Source organism: Zalophus californianus, chromosome 6, assembly GCF_009762305.2.
Source record: "Zalophus californianus isolate mZalCal1 chromosome 6, mZalCal1.pri.v2, whole genome shotgun sequence".
In the NCBI taxonomy this organism is placed as follows: domain Eukaryota; kingdom Metazoa; phylum Chordata; class Mammalia; order Carnivora; family Otariidae; genus Zalophus; species Zalophus californianus.
Genome location: NC_045600.1, coordinates 120,287,220 through 120,308,046, shown reverse-complemented (window position 1 = coordinate 120,308,046; position 20,827 = coordinate 120,287,220). Strand labels below are relative to the sequence as shown.

General features: G+C 40.0%; 1 protein-coding gene across 2 annotated transcripts in view; it reads right to left on the bottom strand.

The window, feature by feature from the left end:
* GABRB3 (gamma-aminobutyric acid type A receptor subunit beta3) overlaps positions 1 to 4,746 on the bottom strand; it is a 284,327-nt gene extending 279,581 nt beyond the window's left edge. The window contains exons 1-3 of one of the 2 annotated variants that reach the window (XM_027572184.2): positions 4,611 to 4,746; positions 3,658 to 3,749; positions 3,369 to 3,436 (exon numbers count right to left, since the gene is read on the bottom strand). In XM_027572184.2, the coding sequence (XP_027427985.1) occupies positions 3,369 to 3,436; positions 3,658 to 3,749; positions 4,611 to 4,690 (240 nt within the window). In that variant the 5' untranslated portion in view covers positions 4,691 to 4,746. Of the gene's footprint in view, positions 1 to 3,368; positions 3,437 to 3,657; positions 3,750 to 3,878; positions 4,042 to 4,610 lie in introns of those variants that run through there. The other variant, XM_027572185.2, reaches the window with a different exon arrangement.
* Positions 4,747 to 20,827: the final 16,081 nt, after the last annotated feature.

The following is a 20,827-nucleotide window of genomic DNA, read 5'->3' as shown; positions in this document are numbered from 1 at the left end:
ATTCTTATTTGAAACAATGGTAAGTTTTTATTTCACTAAATAAATGTTTTCAAAAATATATCTATGAAAACCCAAGAAGAAGATTTCAAGGAATGAAACTTCCATGATCATTTATCCTTAATTTTTTGTAAGTTTTGCTTCTACAGCAACATCCTCATGCCTCTATCTAAATTTACATTTTAGCCAAAAGATTCATCTGAAACCACATCTCAAATCATTTCAGTCACATGCTTAAAACATTTATGGGGCTCCTTATTTCTTGACAATTAGCATCTGAAATTGGCATGGCAGAGAAGAACCTAAGTGAACAGGGTTTGTACTACTTTTCCAATTTCACCTTTTGATCTCCCCTTCATAATCTCCTATCCTGCTTATCTATACATCCATACCTTTGCCATTTTCTTCCCTAACCCACAACACCCTTCTCCATCTATGCCACTTACACATGAAACCTTCCATGTCAGAAATAATGTCTCTCCCTCTTCCCAGTATCAGCCCCCACCCCCTCCTTCCTTCTCTCTCCTCTGTGTGCTCCTTTCTTTTGTTCCTCTAATGGAACTGACTACATCCTACTTTTTGTTAACAACCATTTGTTACAACCCTAATAGCTACAATACTCTTAAAGCAAGACCATTTCTTATTTAGTTTCATTCCTTCACAAAACTTAGTTTCGTGTGACCAGTAAGGTAATTAAGGAAGTTCATAAATGGAACTTATTATTTTTAAGCAACATGATTGAAGGATGGTTCTAATCTTATGCTTGCATTTCTCTGTTCTTTCCTTATGAAATATGACCTCCAAAATGATGCTTAACCACTGCTATTCAAAGTGTCTTTAATAATAGGTCAAGGGGAGCCTGGGTGGTGTAGTCAGGTTAGGTATCACACACTTGGTTTCAGCTCAGCTCCTGATCTCAGAGTCATGGGATCGAGCCCCACATCAGCTCCTGTGCTAGCAGCAGAGTCTGCTTGGGATTCTCTCTCGCCTCTCCTTCTGCCCCTCCCCATGCATGTGTGCAAGTGCAGGCTCTTTCTCTCAAATAAATAAATAAATCTTTAAAAAAATAGGTCAAATATCATAACTATAGTTGTGAGCAAATATGTGAAGGGAAATCATACTTTTTTGGCATAAAATTTTACTCAATCCACTTGTTGAAGATATTTCAAATGTGAGGCAGTCCCATCTGTCCAATGGCTTTCAATCTCCAATCCTATCAATTCTTAAATTTGTTTACAATGAATATATGTTTAGAGAGCCACAAAAATTACCATTATGGGAATGCAAAAAAATAGTATACTATCATTATGTTATGCATAATTATTGGCTTTGGGATATAAACTAAAAGATTATTCGGTATAATGGCTTGTATCTTCAATTTGTCTTTCTATTATTTGGGTCCAGAGAAAATTGGGACACTTCAATTCACAGTGCATGAATTAGGCAACTATTGCTGAGGTTTTCAAAGGTACCAAGTATCAGCATGATGACAACTGGATAACTATTCTTAAAAATTAACTCAAAGAAAATGTGCAATGCTGTACAAGAACGCATTCTCCTTATTTACCTGGTTGTTTTAATATTGTATAGAGTTCTTAAAGGACCACATCAATGTATCTTGTATTTCATTTGACATCCAATATACAGATTTTTTATATAATAATCCACTAATAAATATGCAATAATCTTCTGTAAAGAATTCTCTCTAGCGAATGTGAAATTCTCAATTAAGAAAATCACAGATTATGTCAACTTGTTCCCTTAAGATCATAAAGCATACTGTTTGGACAGGATTATTTTTACAATATTATAAAAAAAGTAAAACATATGTAATGTTAATTTTGAATGTTATGTATGTAATATTCCTTCTGTGTTTCTTTCTAACACTTTTATTATTATAATGCCTTGTACAAAAATGTCCAAGGTGATATACTGAAAGGAAAGTACATGACTTTAAAATCATGTATTATAATTTTAAAACTTTAGATTGAGTGAAAATTTGATGAAATTAATTTTGTGTGGTCAAAGATATCTTCCTACAAAATCCACAGTAGTATATATTTTAAATATATCTTGCTAAACAGTCTATTTAAAATAATAGTTTTAATTTATTTGTAAATGTACCTATTTCTATAATTAATTGTGATGTTTCTCAAAATACTGTCCACAAAATACTTGCTTCAAAAAAGTGTGAAGCACTAGTTTTAAATGCAGAGACCCCAAGATTCCACTCCACGGATGGATCAGAATCTCTTGGAGTGAGGAACCTGGAAGTATGCATTTAAAACAAGTTTGCCCAGGTGATTCTGACATACACCAGACTTGAGAAACCTATTGGGTCTATCTGAAACCATGCCTTACTATATTCTCAATGTTATGTTGGAAAAAAAAAGTCACCAAATGGTTTTTCCCAAAAAATATTGTTTCCAAATGTTCATTCTTACAATTTCTAAAGTGCCACTCAACAGAAAATTAAGTCTGTTTCCAAATCCCAGGATATTTCAGCTCAATTAACAAATGAAAGGGGTTATTTTTCTTCTTATTCCCTGTTGTCCTAAAGCAAAAAAGCCTATGGTACCCACTTCGCACCTCGGGACAGGAACCTCCACTTTCCACAGGTTTCAATATTGAATCACGACAGCATGAACATAGCTCTAAGTGACACTGGGCCCACTAGCCTTCTACTGTCCTGGCAGAGCGGCTCCTTCCGAGAGCCGGCCTGCGGCCCAGGCCCTCCAGTTCTCAGAGCTGCCAGAACTCCGTCAGCACCTCCGACAGCGACTGGCGGAGCGGGGTTCCGGGATTCACTACCAAAGAGCTTGACCTTAGAGAAGCCACTGAGACCGAGGAAACTGACCGGAGACACCCTAGAATACACAGACCACTGCCCCTGGTCCTCTTCAGCTGCCAACATCTCTTTCCAAAAGACAACAAAGGAAACCGTAAGTACCTCTTACCTAGAATACGAGCCACCCCCACAACTCGCCTCTCTTCCCCGGCTCCCCAGCGCCTGTTGCTAAGGAGGCGAGACGGCACTTGGGAAGCCTCAGGACCAGGTGACAAACCGCTGGAGGAGCTGGAAACACGAGGGCTGCGGCGAAAGCCGAGCGCTAGGCCGGCCCAGGACCCTTTCCTTCCGCAGGAAGGGTGCGCCCTCCTCACAGCACCGATGCCAACGACGCCCCGACGCCCCCCGCGCACACCGGGCGGGTGGAGGGAGCCGCAAGAGCTGGGGGCTGGCTCCCGGAGAGCCGCTCCCTCTGCGGGCCGGGGAAGCTCGGCCCCGTCAGAGAAGGCCTCTGGCCCAGTCCTGTGGGCCCAGACAGTGGGGCAGGGGCTCGGGGACAGCCCTGGGGAGGGCCAGCACTCACCATGTTGACTTCGGAAACCATGTCTATGCTGGCGATGTCGATGTTCATCCCCACGCAGACCGGCGGACCTGCGGGAAGAGCACGACACACTGATCAGCCAAGCTCGGGCACGGGGTGCGGGTGGCTCTGAGGATGGGGGTGCCTACCCGAGGAGTGGGAGCAAGGGAAATGCCCTCCACCCCTCTACTCCGCCGCAGCTCGGCTTAAGCACCCTCCTCTTCCCACCTCCACCCAGGCCGCCAGCGCGGTGGGTAGCGCTTCCCGCAGCGGCCGCGCACACCCCACTTACCCCCGAAGTCGGGTCTTAGGCGAATGTCGTAGCCTTTCAAAAGCTTGTCCACCGTCTCCTTCACAAAGGACATGTTCCCGGGATCGTTCACGCTGGGGGAGGGCACAAGGGGTACAGATAACAGGGTCAGGCGGTGGCTCACCCGCCAGCGCCCGGCGCGCACACCCGCGCGCCCTGCCCGCCGCCCGGCCCGCTTCCCGTCAACCCACCCGCGACCCTACCTCTGGGCGCAGCACACCACCGCCACCAGCACTGGGGCCGAGAAAATGCCGAAAAGCCTTCCTCCCGCAAAGCCCCACATCCCTCCGCCGCGCCCCGGCACGGGGGAGGGGGCGCCCCGCCGCCGTCGCGACCCGCAGCCGGGGCTGCTCCTGCTGCTGCCGCCGCCGCCGCCGCCGCCGCGCTGGCCCCGAGCGGAGGAGGGCGGAGGGGGAGGGGGAGGGGAGGAGGGGGAGGAGCGGGCCCGGGGAGAGGAGGAGCCGCGGGCTGGGTAGCGGAGGGAAGGGGAGGAGGCAAGGCGAGCCGGAGGCGGAGCCGGCTGCGCTGCTCACCCTGGCCTCCCCCGCACTCTCCGCGGCCGGTGGCCCCGGCCCTCTGCGCTTCTTCCCGCCCCCGCGGCTGCGGAGCGGGACCTGGAGCCCGGCGGGGGACAGCAAGCTGGAGCCGCGGCTGCGCGGCACGCAGCAGGGCCGGGGTCGGCCGCGAAACCAGCTCCGCCGAGCTCCCTGCGACCGGGCGAAGGAGGGTACCGACGGTGACACGGGCAGAGGCGGTGAGGGAAACGCTATCGGCTTCCCCCCGCCCCTTTCCTGGGCCCGACCCCCTCTACGACCCCAGCCCAGCTGTGACACAGGCCGAAAGCCAGTGGGTGAAGTACAGTGCCTGTGCCCACGGGACTGCGCGCTGCAGCGTCCGGATAGAGGCTGCGGGTCGGGAGGAAGCCCCCACCTCACCTGCGGGGCTCAGAGCCTTGAGTCCCCAGGGTCCAGGAGAGCCAGATGGGCAGCAAGAGAGCCGGGAGCCTGGAGCACATGGCGTTGCTCCTCCGACCTAATCTGGGTGGGATCCGCTCTCCCACACAGCCACTGAGCATTCAAACAGCGACGCGGGGATCCCCGCCCCTGCCCCCACCCACGGGCTTTCCCGCCTGACCCATCATCCAGCCCCTCGCATGGCGGCCCGATTAATTATTTATGTACTGTAAGACCATTTTAAAAAATCGGCTCATTAAACTATTCCTTTCAGTCTCACCTCCGAACATTTCATACGAGCACTAGGCCCTCCCTGCTCACATAAATACACTTATAATGAATGGTAAAGAGAGGCCTGATTATGAGCACCTTATCAGTAAGCTGGAGTCTAAATCAGACCTGGAGACCCTGGACTGTCATTCCAGGGTTGGGAAAATAACTTGCTTTTTCTGGTGCAGCGTGGAGCTGTCCGTGGTTCTTATAAAGCCAGGAAACTCCTTTTCCCTAGGATAGGCTTCAATCCTTTGGTTCTCAGAAAACCAATGATACTTTGGCTAAGAAACAGACCGATGTACAGCACAGACCACCCTGCCCTGTGTGTCACCACAGTGTGCCTAAGGGGTGTCTGTTCACCCATGACCACAGGTTGCATATCTTTCTTTTGTGAATAGTCTCCAATAAAGTTTCCCTGTGCCTCAGACTTCTAATATTGAGAAACATGGTTACACAATTCTACTTGTGGTCAACCATCAAAACCTACAAATCAAGTTCACTTTTGTGCTTGATAGACTTTCTTGGGCCACTCCAGGACTTAATTAATTAGTAGATAACTGCCTTTCTGTATTGACTTACTTTTTTCTATAAAGATTAAGCTTTTTGGGGTGCCTGGGTAGCTCAGTTGGTTAAGCATCCAACTCTGGGTTTCTGCTCAGGTCATGGTCTCAGGGGCCTGAGATTGAGCCCCACACGGTGCTACCCACTCCGTGCAAAGTCTGCTTGTCCTTCTCCCTCTGCTCCTCCCACTGCTCTCTCTCTCTCACACAAATAAATAAAATCTTTTATAAAAAGATTAAGGTTTTCTTTTCTATTGTTGAGACTTTATGTAGGTAAATACCTAAGTCTAGACCTTTATTCTCAAGTTGGCATGTTTCTGTGCATTAATCTTAAATATCATTGTCTTTTTTTTTCAGAGCAAGTCATTTATTAAAGTAAATTAGTGGCAACAAATAACTCTATTTCCTTGAAAATTAAAAAGCTCTTTTATGAAATGTATTTCAGATGATTCTAATCCTTCAGCATTCTGTGGATGCCCTTTATGAAAATTTGATCACAGAACCTGAAAAGTTGATATTAAGATAGGTTAAGAGATAAATATAGCTCCCTAATTGTTTTCTGGAAAAGTCTGTTCACAATTACTTTGTGTTTTGTGTCCTGTTAATGTGCAATGGAATTATAAGGAAAATGATTTCTATGTTATCATACCTTCCCCTCCACATTCATGGTTCAGTCTATTTCTCCTATTTTTATATACCTCTTTTAGAGAAATGCCCTGCTGGGGATCACAGCTATAGAAAGTAAACAATGAGAATAAAATGAGTAAAGCTGGTAATATAATAAGTATTATCCCCCTTTCTACTATTTTATATGTTCTAAAACTTGCAAAACCACATTGCAAATGTAATTATTATCCAACTGTGTACTACTTCAGTCTTAGCTTTAACCAGTGTCTGAGATTCTTTTTTTTTTAAGATTTTTTTTTTATTTATTTGACAGGGAGAGAGAGATAGAGCAGGAACACAAACAGGGGCAGTGGGAGAGGGAAAATCAGGCTTCCTCCCAGGACCCTGGGATCATGACCTGAGCTGAAGGCAGATGCTTAATGACTGAGCTACCCAGGCGCCCCTGTGTCTGAGATTCTTGACCTTATTTTTCATCCCAGTTGCTGTTTTAGCATGCAATTCCACAAGAGCTCTGATCAGCTTTGCATGAGAACAAACTCACATCCCTCACTTCATGTCTACATTCCTTGTCTCTCACCTCCCACTTTTAAGTTTCTCAGTTGACAATGAGATCCAAGATGCTACCTTCTCAGTACTTACATATGTGCAATCTGAAGTTGCAGGAGAGCTAGCCATCCATGGGGTGGAATTTTGGTGAATGAGAGGTGGGAGCCAGGTAGATAGATAATTTTCCCTTTATTGCCCCCAAGAAATGTCCTAAGATGCAGCAGTAGCTCCTACGTGTTCTCTCTTCTTCCATGCCCCAATCCACTTGTCCTTCATTCTTGTTTTCATCGGTATTGCACACTCTAGTAAAACTGTAGCACTTAAATTTTGCCTCAGGATATATTTTCTGGAGAATCCAGATTAAGTCATCAACCAATTGGCAAATTATTAAAAATAACATCTAAAATGCAGTTTTTTTTAAATATGAAAGCAAAATCAAAGAGAAACATTGTGGTGAGTATATACAGGTATAATTAATGTACATGAGTGACAAGACTCATCATGGTTGTTGCCCAGCTTGCACTTATATGAGCAACAAAGGCTAGGCATGCAGCCCCTGGACCCACCCTCCCGTATCAGCTCCCTCTCACATAGCCATTTTGGAGGGTTGGATGAACACTGAACTCCAGGTACCTCCATCCTGTGATTCTTCTTGCCAGGATTCCTGAAACCAAGAATAGTTCCATATCCTTACTAGATGGTGCTAATATATTAGCCAAACCAGCAGGAAATTATTGATTCACTTTTCATTTTAACTTATTTTTTACTGAAGGAGAAAAAGGATATGGGGTCCCACAATGGGTAAATTTTCATGTCAGAAGATAAAAGACAGGAATTCCATTGTTTCATAGGAAGTGGTTTTAAACAGGCTAGAATAATATTTTGGGGTCCTTGAGGAAGGAAGAAAGAAGGGAAGAAGATAAGTGAAGAGCATCACATGATCACTTTACCTGGCTGACCCAAATGCCTTTCACCAAACTGTCTCTTGTTCAGTCTTAGTTGTCTTTTATTTGTAGAGAATGAACTTGGTTTTTTAAACAGCATCAAAGCTTCTGACAGTATATTTTAAAGCTCTTTAAAAATAATGCTATCAATTGGAGGTATAACATATGAAGTAAACTGTTAAATCTATAGTTAGCTGAGTCTTGGCAAATGTATAAACCAGTATACATTCTCATCACCCCCTAAATTCCCTCTCAATCCTTAAACCTACATGTCATTCCCAGGCATTCTAGACAAGCACTAACCTAAGTTCTATCATTACAGATTTTTTTTTTTTTTTTTTTTTTTTTGCCTAGCATTTCACATAAGTGGAGCTATGCAGTTTATGTTATTTTATATCTGGATTCTTTCTTTTACTACAGTGTTTCTGATATCTATACATGCTATTGCAGATCCATAGTCTGTTTTTCTTGACTCCATTGTATGACTATTTCACAACTTATTTATCCATTCATCTGTTTTTGAACCTTCCTAGTTTGGACTACTGTAAATACAAAGTCATATATAGATCTTTGTATGGATATATGGTTTAATTTCTCTTAGGTAAATACCTAGGGGTATAATGGCTGAGTTGTATGTAAGCTAATGTTTAGCTTTATAAGGAACTACCAAAATATTTTCCACAGCAACTGAGGATTTTATATTTCAACTGTAATGCATGAGAACTGAAGCTCTTCCATATCCTCTCCACCCATTCTAGTGGGTGTGTAGTGGTATGTCACTGTGATTTTATTTTGCATTTGCCTAATGACATGTAAGTATATAAACAAGTATAATTTATTTCATAGTAACCACTCATATCTTCATTTTGAATAAATAAGATTTTCCCCATTTTTAAATTGCATTCCTAGTCTTTTTTTTATTAAGTCTTTTTTTATTTAGATGTAAGAGTTCTTTATATATTCTGAATACAAGTCCTTTGTCAGATATATGTAATGTGAATATTTTCTCCCAACCTATGGCCTTGCTATTAACTTCTTTGATAGTATTTTTCAAAGAAAAGAAGAAATTAATTTGGATGAAGTTCAATTTACAACCTTCTCCTTTATGGTTCATACTTTTGGTATCCTACCTAAGAAATCTTTGCCCAATCAAAAGTTATGATTTTCTCCGTGCTTTCTTTAAGAAGTTACTATTAATATTTAGATCTGTGATATACTTATAGCTCTTTTTTTATGGATGATATAGGTAAGAGTCAAAGTTTTTTTGTTCCATATGGATGTCTAGTTGTTTCAGCATGATTTGTTAAAAATCTTATTCCTTCCTCCTTTGAGTTCCCCTTACATTTATGTTGAAAATCAATTGATTTTATATTTTTCTTTTATTTACCTATTTCATTGACCTATATGTGTATCCTTTCACCAATTTCATATTGCTTTTATTAAGGTAGCTGTAAAGTAAATACTGAAATCAGGTATCATAATTCATACAACTTTTCTTCTTCAAAATTGTTTTTGACTACTCAAGTTCTTTTCATTTTTTTAAAGATTTTATTTATTTATTTGAGAGACACAGAGAGTTAGTGAGAGGAGAGCATGAGTGGGGAGGAGAGGGAGATGTGGGGCTCAATCCCAGGACCCTAGGATCATGACCTGAGCTGAAGGCAGACACCCAACTGACTGAGCCACCCAGGTGCCACAAGGTCTTTGCATTTTTATAGACATTTAAGAATGATTTCATTAATTTCCATAGAGAAGCCTCATGGGATTTTAATTTGTGTTACATAAAATCTATAGATGAATTTAGGGAAAACTAACATCTTGACAATACTGAATCTTCCAATCTAGGAAAATCCTTTATCTCTCCATTTATTTAGACAATCTTTAATTTTTCACAAAAATATTTTGTAGTTTTCCATGCAAAGGTCTTCATTGGATTCACTAAATTTATCCCTAAGTATTTCATATTTTATACCATTCTAAATGCTATTTTTAGTACTTCATTTTCCCATTGTTTTTTGTTAATATATAGAAATATAATTGATTTTTATATATTGACATTGCACCTTAAAACTTTGCTCAATGCACTTATTATTTTAATAGAAATTAATTTTTGTAGATTTCTCAGGGTTATATAAAAAATTATGTCATCTGTGATTACAGACAGATTTACTTCTTCCTCTCCTATCTGGATGCTTTTTATTTCTTTTTCTTGCCTTACAGCACTGGCCGAGACCTCCAGTACAATGCAAAATAGAAGTGGTAAGAGTGGATGCCCTTGCTTTATTCCAATATTATGGGAAAATTTTCCAGTTGTTTTGTTGTTGTTTTGTTTGTTTGTTTTCACCATTAAGTATGACATTAGCCTCTCCCTCTTATTTTTCTTCTTTTCTCTCTACCCTTGAAAATTGTTAGTTCACACTAATACCTTTGTTGCAGTCTCACATCACAGGGATTGTTTCTCCCTTTTTTTAAGATTTGTAAAATCTACTTTCAGCAAGAACTCCACAAGGTCACATTAACCAGAAACTCCCACCCTAAATATTTGAACATTCTTGAACATCCTTAATTAGGTTCCTTATCTTCCACCATCCCCCAGTTTGTATCTGTTGAGCGTGGCCTTTTTCAGCAAGAATCCTATTAGGTTGATTCAGCAGAACTCTGAAATTTCATCTGACTCCCATCTAGTTTTTGGCTATAAATCCAAATACTATATTCAAGAGTTGAGCCTAACTTCTTTCTTCTACTATAAAATCCCATTGCAGTTGTCCTTATACCTATTACAATGGTCCTGAATAAAGTCTAACTTCCTGGGGCACCTGGGTGGCTCAGTCAGTTAAGTGGCTGCCTTCGGCTCGGGTCATGATCCTGGGGTCCTGGGATCGAGCCCCACGTCCGGCTCCCTGCTCAGCAGAGAGCCTGCTTCTCCCTCTCCCTCTGCCTGCCACTCTGCCTACTTGTGCTCTCTCTCTATCTCTGTCAAATAAATAAATAAAATCTTTAAAAAAAAGTCTAACTTCCCATTTTTAACAAGGCTCACTGAATATTTTTCTTTAACATTACAACTGGATGTATTCTGCTTTCAGAAAAAAACAAAACAATAGGATAGACAATGTAGCAAAATAAGTATACAAGATTATAGAACAATAATAGTGTCAACTAAAATTATAGCAGACCATAGTACCTTAATGTTGGGATTCCCTCCCTTCCCCTTAGCCTTCTCTAATATTGCTTCAATATTTCATTATAAAGCAAAAAATGGAGGTGTTGAGTTTGATAAGTTCTTTATAGATTTTGGATACTAGCCCTTTATCTGATATATCGTTTGCAAATATCTTCTCCCATTCCATCAGTTGTCTTCCAGTTTTGTTGACTGTTTACTTTGCTGTGCAAAAGCTTTTTATCTTGATGAAGTCCCAATAGTTCATTTTTGCCCTTGCTTCCCTCACCTTTGGCAATGTTTCTAGGAAGAAGTTGCTGCAGCTGAGGTCGAAGAGGTTGCTGCCTGTGTTCTCCTGTAGGATGTTGATGGACTCCTGTCTCACATTTAGGTCTTTCAACCATTTTGAGTCTATTTTAGTGTGTGGTGTAAGAAATGGTCCAGTTTCAGTCTTCTGCATGTGGCTGTCCTGTATTCCCGACACCATTTGTTGAACAGACTGCCTTTTTTTTTTCATTGCACATTCATTCCTGTTTTGTCAAAGATTAGTTGACCATAGAGTTGAGGGTCCATTTCTAGGCTCTTTATTCTGTTCCATTGATCTATGTGTCTGTTTTTGCACCAGTACCATACTGTCTTTTTTTTTATTATTATGTTATGTAAATCACCATACATACATTGATGTAGTGTTCCATGATTCATTGTTTGAGTATAAGACACAGTGCTCCATGCAGAACGTGCCCTCCTTAATACCCATCACCAGGCTAACCCATCACCCCTCCTGCCTCCCCTCTAGAAACCTCAGTTTGTTTTTCAGAGTCCATAGTCTTTCATGGTTCGTCTCCCCTTCCGATTCCCCTTCTGTCATTCTTGCCTTCCTGCTATCTTCTTTTTTTTTTAACATAAATAATGTATTATTTGTTTCAGAGGTACAAGTCTGTGATTCAACAGTCTTACATAATTCACAGAGCTCACCATAGCACATACTCTCCCCAGTGTCTATCACCCAGCCACCCCATCCCTCCCACCCCAACCCCACTCCAGCAAACCCTCAGTTTGTTTCCAGAGATTAAGAATTGCTCATATCAGTGAGGTCATATGATACATGTCGTTCTCTGATTGACTTATTTCGATCGGCAAATACCTTCCAGTTCCATCCACATTGTTGCAAATGTCAAGATTTCAATCCTTTTGATGGCTGCATAATATTCCATTTTGTGGAGATATATATATATATATATATACCACATCTTCTTTATCCATTCATCTGTCGATGGGCATCTTGTCTCCTTCCAGTTTGGCTATTGTGGACATTGCTGCTATAAACATCGGGGTGCATATACCACGTCGGATCCCTACATTTGTATCTTTGGGGTAAATACCCAGTAGTGCAATTGCTGGGTCATAGGGTAGCTCTATTTTCAACTTTTTGAGGAACATCCATACTGTTTTCCAGAGTGGCTGCACCAGGTTGCATTCCCACCAACAGTGTAAAAGGGTTCCCCTTTCTCCACATCCCCGCCAACATCTGTCATTTCTTGACCTGTTAATTTTAGCCATTCTGATTGGTGTGAGGTGATATCTCATTGAGGTTTTCATCTGGATTTCACTGATGCCAAGCTATGTTGAGCACTTTTTCATGTGTCTGTTGGCCATTGGGATGTCTTTGGAAAAATGTCTGTTCATGTCTTCTGCCCCATTTCTTGAGTGGATCATTTGTTCTTTGGGAGTTGAGTTTAAGAAGTTCTTTATCAATTTTGGATACTAGCCCTTTGTCTGATAGGTCATTTGCAAATATCTTCTCCAATTCTGTCAGTTGTCTTTTGGTTTTGTGGACTGTTTCCTTTGCTGTGCAAAAGATTTTTATCTTGATGAAAGCCCAATAGTTCATTTTTGCCCTGGCTTCCCTTGCCTTTGGCGATGTTTCTAGGAAGAAGTTGCTGCAGCTGAGGTCAAAGAGGTTGCTGCCTCTGTTCTCCTTTAGGATTTTGATGGACTCCTGTCTCACATTTAGGTCTTTCAACCATTTTGAGTCTATTTTTGTGTGTGGTGTAAGGAAATGGTCCAGTATCATTCTTTTGCAAGTGGCTGTCCTGTATTCCCGACACCATTTGTTGAAGAGACTGCCTTTTTTCCATTGGACATTCTTTCCTGCTTTGTCAAAGATGAGTTGACCATAGAGTTGAGGGTCCATTTCTAGATTCTCTATTCTGTTCCATTGATCTATGTGTCTGTTTTTGTGCCAGTACCATACTGTCTTGATGATGACAGCTTTGTAATAGAGCTGGAAGTCTGGAATTGGGATGCCGCCACCTTTGATTTTCTTTTTCAACATTCCTCTGGCTATTCGGGGTTTTTTCTGGTTCCATACAAATTTTAGGATTATTTGTTCCATTTCTTTGAAAAAAGTGGATGGTATATTGATAGGGATTGCATTAAATGTGTAGATTGCTCTAGGTAGCATAGACATTTTCACAATATTTTTTCTTCCAATACATGGGCATGGAAAGTTTTTCCATTTCGTTGTGTATTCCTCAATTTCTTTCAGGAGTATTCTATAATTTTCTGAGTACAGATTCTTTGCCTCTTAGGTTAGATTTATTCCTAGGTATCTTATGGTTTTGGATGCATTGTAAATTGTAATTTCTCTTTCTTCTGTCTGTTGTTGGTATATAGAAATGCCACTGATTTCTGTACATTGATTTTATATCCTGCCACTTTACTGAATTCCTGTATGAGTTCTAGCAGTTCTGGGGTTGGAGTCATTTGGGTTTTCCACATGAAGTATTATGTCATCTGCAAAGAGTGAGAGTTTGACTTCATCTTTGCTGATTCAGATGCTTTTTATTTCTTTTTTTTAAGACTTATTTATTTATTTGATGGGGGAGAGACAGCGAGAGAGGGAACACAAGAAGGGGGGTTGTGTTTTAGAGGGTTCTGAGGGTTCTAGAGGGGAGGTGGGAGGGGAGATGGGTTAGCCTGGTGATGCTATTAAGGAGGGCACGTTCTGCATGAAATACTGGGTATTATATGCAAACAGTGAATCATGGAACACTACATCAATGTATGTATGGTCATTAACATAACACAATAATAAAAAATAAAGAATAAAAAATAATTCAAATCAAGGGAGAAGCAGGCTTCCCACTGAACAAGGAGCCCGAAGTGGGGCTCAATCCCAGGACCCTGGGGTCATGACCTGAGCCAAAGGAAGATGCCCAGTGACTGAGCTAACCAGACACCCCCTGATGCCTTTTATTTCTTTTTCTTTTCTGATTGCTGAGGCTAGGACTTCTAATACTATGTTGAATAGCAGCGGTGATGGAGGACATCCTTGCCATGTTCCCGACCTTAGGGGAAAAGCACTCAGTTTTTCCCCATTGAGAATGATATTCACTGTGGGTTTTAAATAGATGGCCTTTATGATACTGAGATAGGTACCCTCAAAGTATCCCTACACCTTGAAGAGTTTTAATCAAGAAAGGCTGCTGTACTTTGTTGAATGCCTTTTCTGCATCTATTGAGAGGATCCTATGGTTCTTGTTCTTTTTTTTAATTAATGTATTGTATCACATTGTTTGATTTGCAGATGTTGAACCAACCATTCAGGCCAGGAATAAATCCCACTTGGTCGTGGTGAATAATTCCTTAAAGTACTTTGGATCCTATTGGCTAGTATTTGGTGAGAATTTTTGCATCCAGATTCATCAGGGATATTGCTCAATAATTCTACTTTTTGATGGGGTCTTGTCTGGTTTTAGGATCAAGGTAATGCTCGCCTCATAAAATGAGTTTGGAAGTTTTCCTTCCATTTTTATTTTTTGGAACAGTTTCAGAAGAATAAATATTAATTCTTCTTGAAATGTTTGGTAGAATTCCCCTGGGAAGCCATCTGGCCCTGGGCTCTTGTTTGTTGGGAGATTTTTGACTACTGCTTCAGTTTCTTTAGTAGTTATGGGTCTGTTCGGGTTTTCTATTTCTTCCTGATTCAGTTCAGTCATTGATACATCTCTACGAGTGCATCCATTTCTTCCAGGTTATCTAATTTGCTGGCATATAGTGGCTCATAATATGTTTTTATAATTGTTTGTATTTCTTTGATGTTGGTTGTGATCTCTCCTCTTTCATTCATGATTTTATTTATTTGGGTCCTTTCTCTTTTCTTTTTGAAAAGTCTTCCAGGGCTTTATCGATCTTATTAATTCTTTCAAAGAACCAGCTCCTAGTTTCGTTGATCTGTTCTACTGTTCTTTTGTTTTCTATTTCATTGATTTCTGCTCTGATCTTTATTATTTCTCTTCCCCTGCTGGGTTTAGGCTTTATTTGCTGTTCTTTTTCCAGCTCCTTTAGGTGTAGGTTTACGTTGTGTATTTGAGACCTTTCTTGTTTCTTGAGAAAGGCTTGTATTGCTATATACTTTCCTCTCAGGACTGCCTTTGCTGTATCCCAAAGATTTTGAACAGTTGTGTTTTCATTTTCATTGGTTTGCATGATTTTTTTCAATTCTTATTTAATTTCCTGGTTGACCCATTCATTCTTTAGTAGGATGCTCTTTAGTCTCCATGTATTTGAGTTCTTTCCGACTTTCTTCTTGTGATTGAGTTCTAGTTGCAAAGCATTGTGGTCCGAAAATATGCAGGGAATGATCCCAATCTTTTGTTACCGGTTGAGACCTGATTTGTAACCTAGGATGTGATCAGTTCTGGAGAATGTTCCATGGGCACTAGAGAAGAATGTGTAATCTGTTGCTTTGGACTGGAATGTTCTGAATATATCTGTGAAGTCCATCTGGTCCAGTGTGTCATTTAAAGTCTTTATTTCCTTGTTGATCTTTTGCTTAGATGATCTGTCCATTTCAGTCAGGGGGTGTTAATGTCCCCCACTATTATTGTATTGTTGTCGATGTGTTTCTTTGCTTTTGTTATTAATTGGCTTATATAATTGGCTGCTCCCATGTTAGGGGCATAGATATTTACAAGTGTTAGATCTTCCTGTTGGATAGACCCTCTAAGTAGGATATAGTGTCCTTCTTCATCTCTTATTATAGTCTTTGGTCTATAATTTAATTTTTCTGATATAAGCATTGCCACCCTAGCTTTCTTTTGTTGTCCATTAGCACAGTAAATGGTTTTCCACCCCCTCACTTTCAATCTGGAGGTGAATTTGGGTCTAAAATGAGTCTCTTGCAGACAGCATATCGATGGGTCTTGTGTTTTTATCCAATCTGATAGCCTGTGTCTTTTGATTTGGGCAATTAGCCCATTTAAATTCAAGGTAACTATTGAAAGATATGGATTTAGTGCCATTGTATTGCCTGTAAGGTGACTGTTACTGTATATTGTCTGTGTTCCCTTCTGGTTTATGTTACTTTTAGGCTCTCTCTTTGATTAGAAGACCCCTTTCAATATTTCTTGTAGGGCTGGTTTCGTGTTTGCAAATTCCTTTAGCTTTTGTTTGTCCTGGAAGCTTTTTATCTCTCCTCCTATTATCAATGACAGCCTAGAGAAGCCAATATACCTGGCTCCATATTTTTCTGTTTAATGCCCTGAGTCCTTTCTGCCCTCCATTTCTCTGTGGTTAGGTCTGCTGCCAATCTAAGTTTCTACCATTGTAGGTTACAGATCTCTTATCCTGAGATGCTTTCAGGATTTTCTCTTTGTCTCTGAGACTCGTAAGTTTTACTATTAGATGTCGGGGTGTTGACCTATTTTTACTAATTTGATATGGGGTTCTCTGTGCCTCCTGGATTTTGATGCCTGTTTCCTTCCCTAAATTAGAGAAGTTCTCTCCTATAATTTCCTCCAAAACACCTTCTGTCCCTCTCTATCCTTCTTCTTCTTCTGAGATCCCAATTATTCTAATATTGTTTCATCTTATGGCATCACTTATCTCTCAAATTCTCCCCTTGTGGTTAAGTAGTTGTTTATCTCTCTTTCTCTCAGCTTCTTTATTCTCCATCATTTGATCTTCTGTATCACTAATTCTCTCTTCTGCCTCATTTATCCTAGCTGTTAGAGCCTCCATTTTTTATTGCACCTCTTTAATAGCCTTTTTGATTTTGACTTGGTTAGATTTAACTTTTTTTATATCTCCAGAAAGGGATTCTCTTGTATCTTCTATGCTTTTTTCAAGCCAAGCTAATATCTTTATCATTGTCTTTCTGAAGTCTAGTTCTGACATCTTACTAATGTCGACATTGAGTACGTTCCTGATGGTACTGTCTCTTGTTCCTTTTTTTTTAAAGATTTTATTTATTTATTTATTTGACACAGAGACAGCGAGAGAGGAACACAAGTAGGGGGAGTGAGAGAGTGAGAAGCTGGCTTCCTGCGGAGCAGGGAGCCTGATGTGTGGCTCAATCCCAGGACCCTGGGATCATGACCTGAGCCAAAGGCAGATGCTTAAAGACTGAGCCACCCAGGCGCCCCTCTTGTTTTTTTTATTTTAAGGTGAGTTTTTCAGTTTTGTCATTTTGTCCAGAGTAGAATAGATGAATGAGAGAACAAAATGCTAAAATGGTAACAAGGACCCCAGAAAAATAAAGGCTAAACAAATCAGAAGAGACCTGAAACTGAAGGGAAAAGAAAGGAGGAACAAAAAAGAATTGATCAGTCTGGTGAACAGAGCCACACACTTGATTTTGGGTGTATTTTGGTCTGTTAGAATAAACTGCCTCCCAAAATTTTAAGGAAAGAAAATATATATATTCAAAAATAAAGGTAAATGCGATTAAGGAACGTAATATGATTGTAAAGATGAAAATTAAGAAAGATTTTAAAAAAGAATTGATAAGATAAGAGGTTGGTTGAAAAAAGAAAGAAAAAATAAAAAAAAAAAGGAGAGAATGTGATCAGATGGGAGACTAGAACAAAGCCATACACTAGAGTTAGGGTATATTTTGGTCTGTTAGAAGAAACTGTATTCCCAAATTTTAAAGAAAGAAAAAATTACATATATACAAAAAATAAGGTTAAATATAATGAAGGGATAGAATATGACTGCAAAAATGAAAATTAGAAAAGATTTTAAAAAGGAATTGGTAAGAGAAGATATTGGTTGAATAAGGAAAGAAGAAAATTTAAAAAAAAAGATAAAATAAAGAAAATTAAAAAAATTAACTTTGAAAGACTAAAGAATCATGGGGAAAATGCCATGAATTCTATGTGCTGTATTCCCCTAGCTCCCTGGTTTTGTTGTTCTCATTGATTGGTAAAGTTGGTCTTGGCTGGATGTTCTTGGTGATCTTCTGAGGAGAGGCCTGTTGCAGTATTCTCAAATGTCTTTGCCCAAGGCAGAATTGCACCTCCCTTGCCAGGGGCCAGGCTAAGTAATCTGCTCAGGTTGCTCTCAGTAGCTTTTGTTCCCTGAAAGCTTTCCATTCAGCTTTGGAGGACAAGAATGAAAATGGCTACCTCCTAATGTCTCTCCCCAGAGGAGCCAAGAACTCAGGGCCCACTGCTCAGTGAGCCCTCGGAGAAAAGCAGTCAATCACTCCTGTCTCCCTGGTCTCCAGCCTCACTCCATGCTTACCTAGCCTGTGCCCCAGCATTTCTATCTTTGGCACAGGACCCCTTTTGCAGTTTTAAACCCAGGAGATTCCTGTGGTACACTCCCATGCCACTCTTCCTGGGGGAAGAAGGGGAGTCTCCCGGGATCTGCTGCTTATTGGGTCCCTGCTCGAAGAGTAGTGGCCCGACTGTGCCACAGATCACAGTTTATGGCAATCCCGACCTGAGATCCCACTCCTTGGCTCTATCTTTGCAGCCAACTTCCCTGCTCTGAGACATGGGAGCTCTGCCACACTCAGGCACCCCTGGTCTTTCTCTGACCCTGAGGGTCCTGAGACCACAATGTCCTAGCAAGGTTTCCCCCCCCGACACACACACACACCCACTTAGACACTGGAGCAATGTCCAACAGCAGAGCAGACTTCTGAAATTTCTGATTTTTTGTTCCACTGCTCTATCACTTGCCTGTAGTTGGCTGATGGAGGGTCCTTCTCCCCGCGGTCTATCTTCTTGAATATCCCCTCAGATTCACTTCTCTGCATGTCCTACCTTCCAGAAAGTGGTCGCTTTTCTGTTCATAGGATTGCTGCTATTTTTTTCTTCAATCTCCTGTTGAGTTTGTAGGTGTTCAGATTGGTTTGATAACTATTTAGCTGAATTTCTGGGACCAGAGGAAATTTAGTTCTCCTACTCCTCCCCCCTCCAGAACCAAGTTTCTATCTGATATCATTTTCTTTGTATCTAAAGAGCTTACACTAGCATTCTTTAGTGCATGTCTGCTAGTGACAAATTCTCATAGCTTTTGGTTATCAGAAAATCTGTATTTTTTCTACATTTTCATAAGATTACTTAGTTATAAAATTCAAAGTTTACAAAATTTTTAACAGTTAAATATAGTATTCTATTGTTATTTTGGCTTATATATTTATGATAAGAAATTAATAAAATTACTTATTACTGGTCTCATGTACATAATATCTTTATACACACCCTTTGTTTACTCTTAAGATTTTTTCTTCTCTCAATGCTTATTAGCATTTTTTTAAAATTCAATTAGCCAACATATAGTACATCATTAGTTTCAGATATTTATTAACAAATTTATTATGATATTCATAAGTGTGCTTTTCATTTTGTTTATTCTTCTTGGGTAGTCACAGCTTCTTGGATTTGTGTATTTATAGCTTTCATCTAATTTGGATAATTTTTGGCTAGTATTTTTTTAAATATTATTCCTTCTCCCTCTGGAAATCCAATTACACATATGCTGAACACTTTGATACAGTCTCATATGTCACTAAATCACTTTTTTTTTTTCTGTTTTTCCATTAAGCTTTAGTTTGGATAATTTGTGTTGTTATGTCTTCAAGTTCTTGTATCTTTTCTTCTGCAGTGCCTAATCTGCCTTTAGTCATGTCCAGAGACACAATCATTTTAGAAATTTTATTTAAGCTTTAAGAATTCCATTTATTTCTGTTTTTATATATTCTATCATTGCCATCATTGTGTTCACTTCTCCTTTAAACTCTTGAGGTATTTGATAGAAAGCTCTTAAAAATTTTGTACCTGCTTATTTAATCATCTCTCATTGAGACTATTTTTAATAAATTGCTTTTTTTCTAGTTATATGTCACTTTTTTTCCAATTCTTAGTATGCTAATAATTCTTGTTTGTACTACACATTTTGAATTCTATGTTGTTCTGTGCTGGATTTTGTTATCTTCTTTTAAAGAGTGTTGGACTCTTTCCTTGCAGTGAGTTACTTGCTGATCTGTTTGATCTTTTCAAGGTAGTTTAAAAGCTTTTTTTTAGAGCAGGTCTAAGGTAATATTTAATTTAAGGCTAGTTTGGACACACTACTAAAGTATTATCTTTATGGAATATCTATTGAATGTCCCAGGCATTTAATAATGACTTTCCACTCTGGCTGATCAGAACTAGAATATCTCCCAGTCCTGTGTAACATCTGAAAATCATATAGCTTGTAGGTCTTTGCTTATTTTCTGCTTAGCATTGTGGATACTTACCCTATGATGCACAGCTTAGTACTCACCAACAGAGGCAAGAGGACCCATAAGTCTGGAGCTCTCTTTTTGTACAACATCCTTCTTCACTATTCTATATTTTGCAAGTATAAGTTGCTACAGTATCTCAGACTTCTGCTCTCTCTCCTCTCAACCCAGTGAATCTGTAATATCCTGTTTGAGTTTTCTCTCACTACTTTGTGTTCCATAAAATCTCAAGGCAAAAAGCTAGTTCAGTTATAGGGCCTCTGTTTCCCTTCTCTAAGGGGTCAAAGTACTGCACTCCCTGTTGTTCAGTATGTAAATATAGCTGCTTCATATATTTTCTTCAGCTTTCCTAGTTGTTTATGGTGGGAGCCTACTCACATTTACGTCATTATTGCCAGAAGAATTCTTGAGGTGATTTTGATTTTAGGAAAATCACAATTGAAAATTAAATTGTCATTACTCTCAGGCCAGATCTAGTAATCTCAAAGTAGCAAATGATTTCATCAATAGTAGGAACATTTATCCACAAAATATTCACTATGTATTTAGTCAATTAAATACATAATAAATTT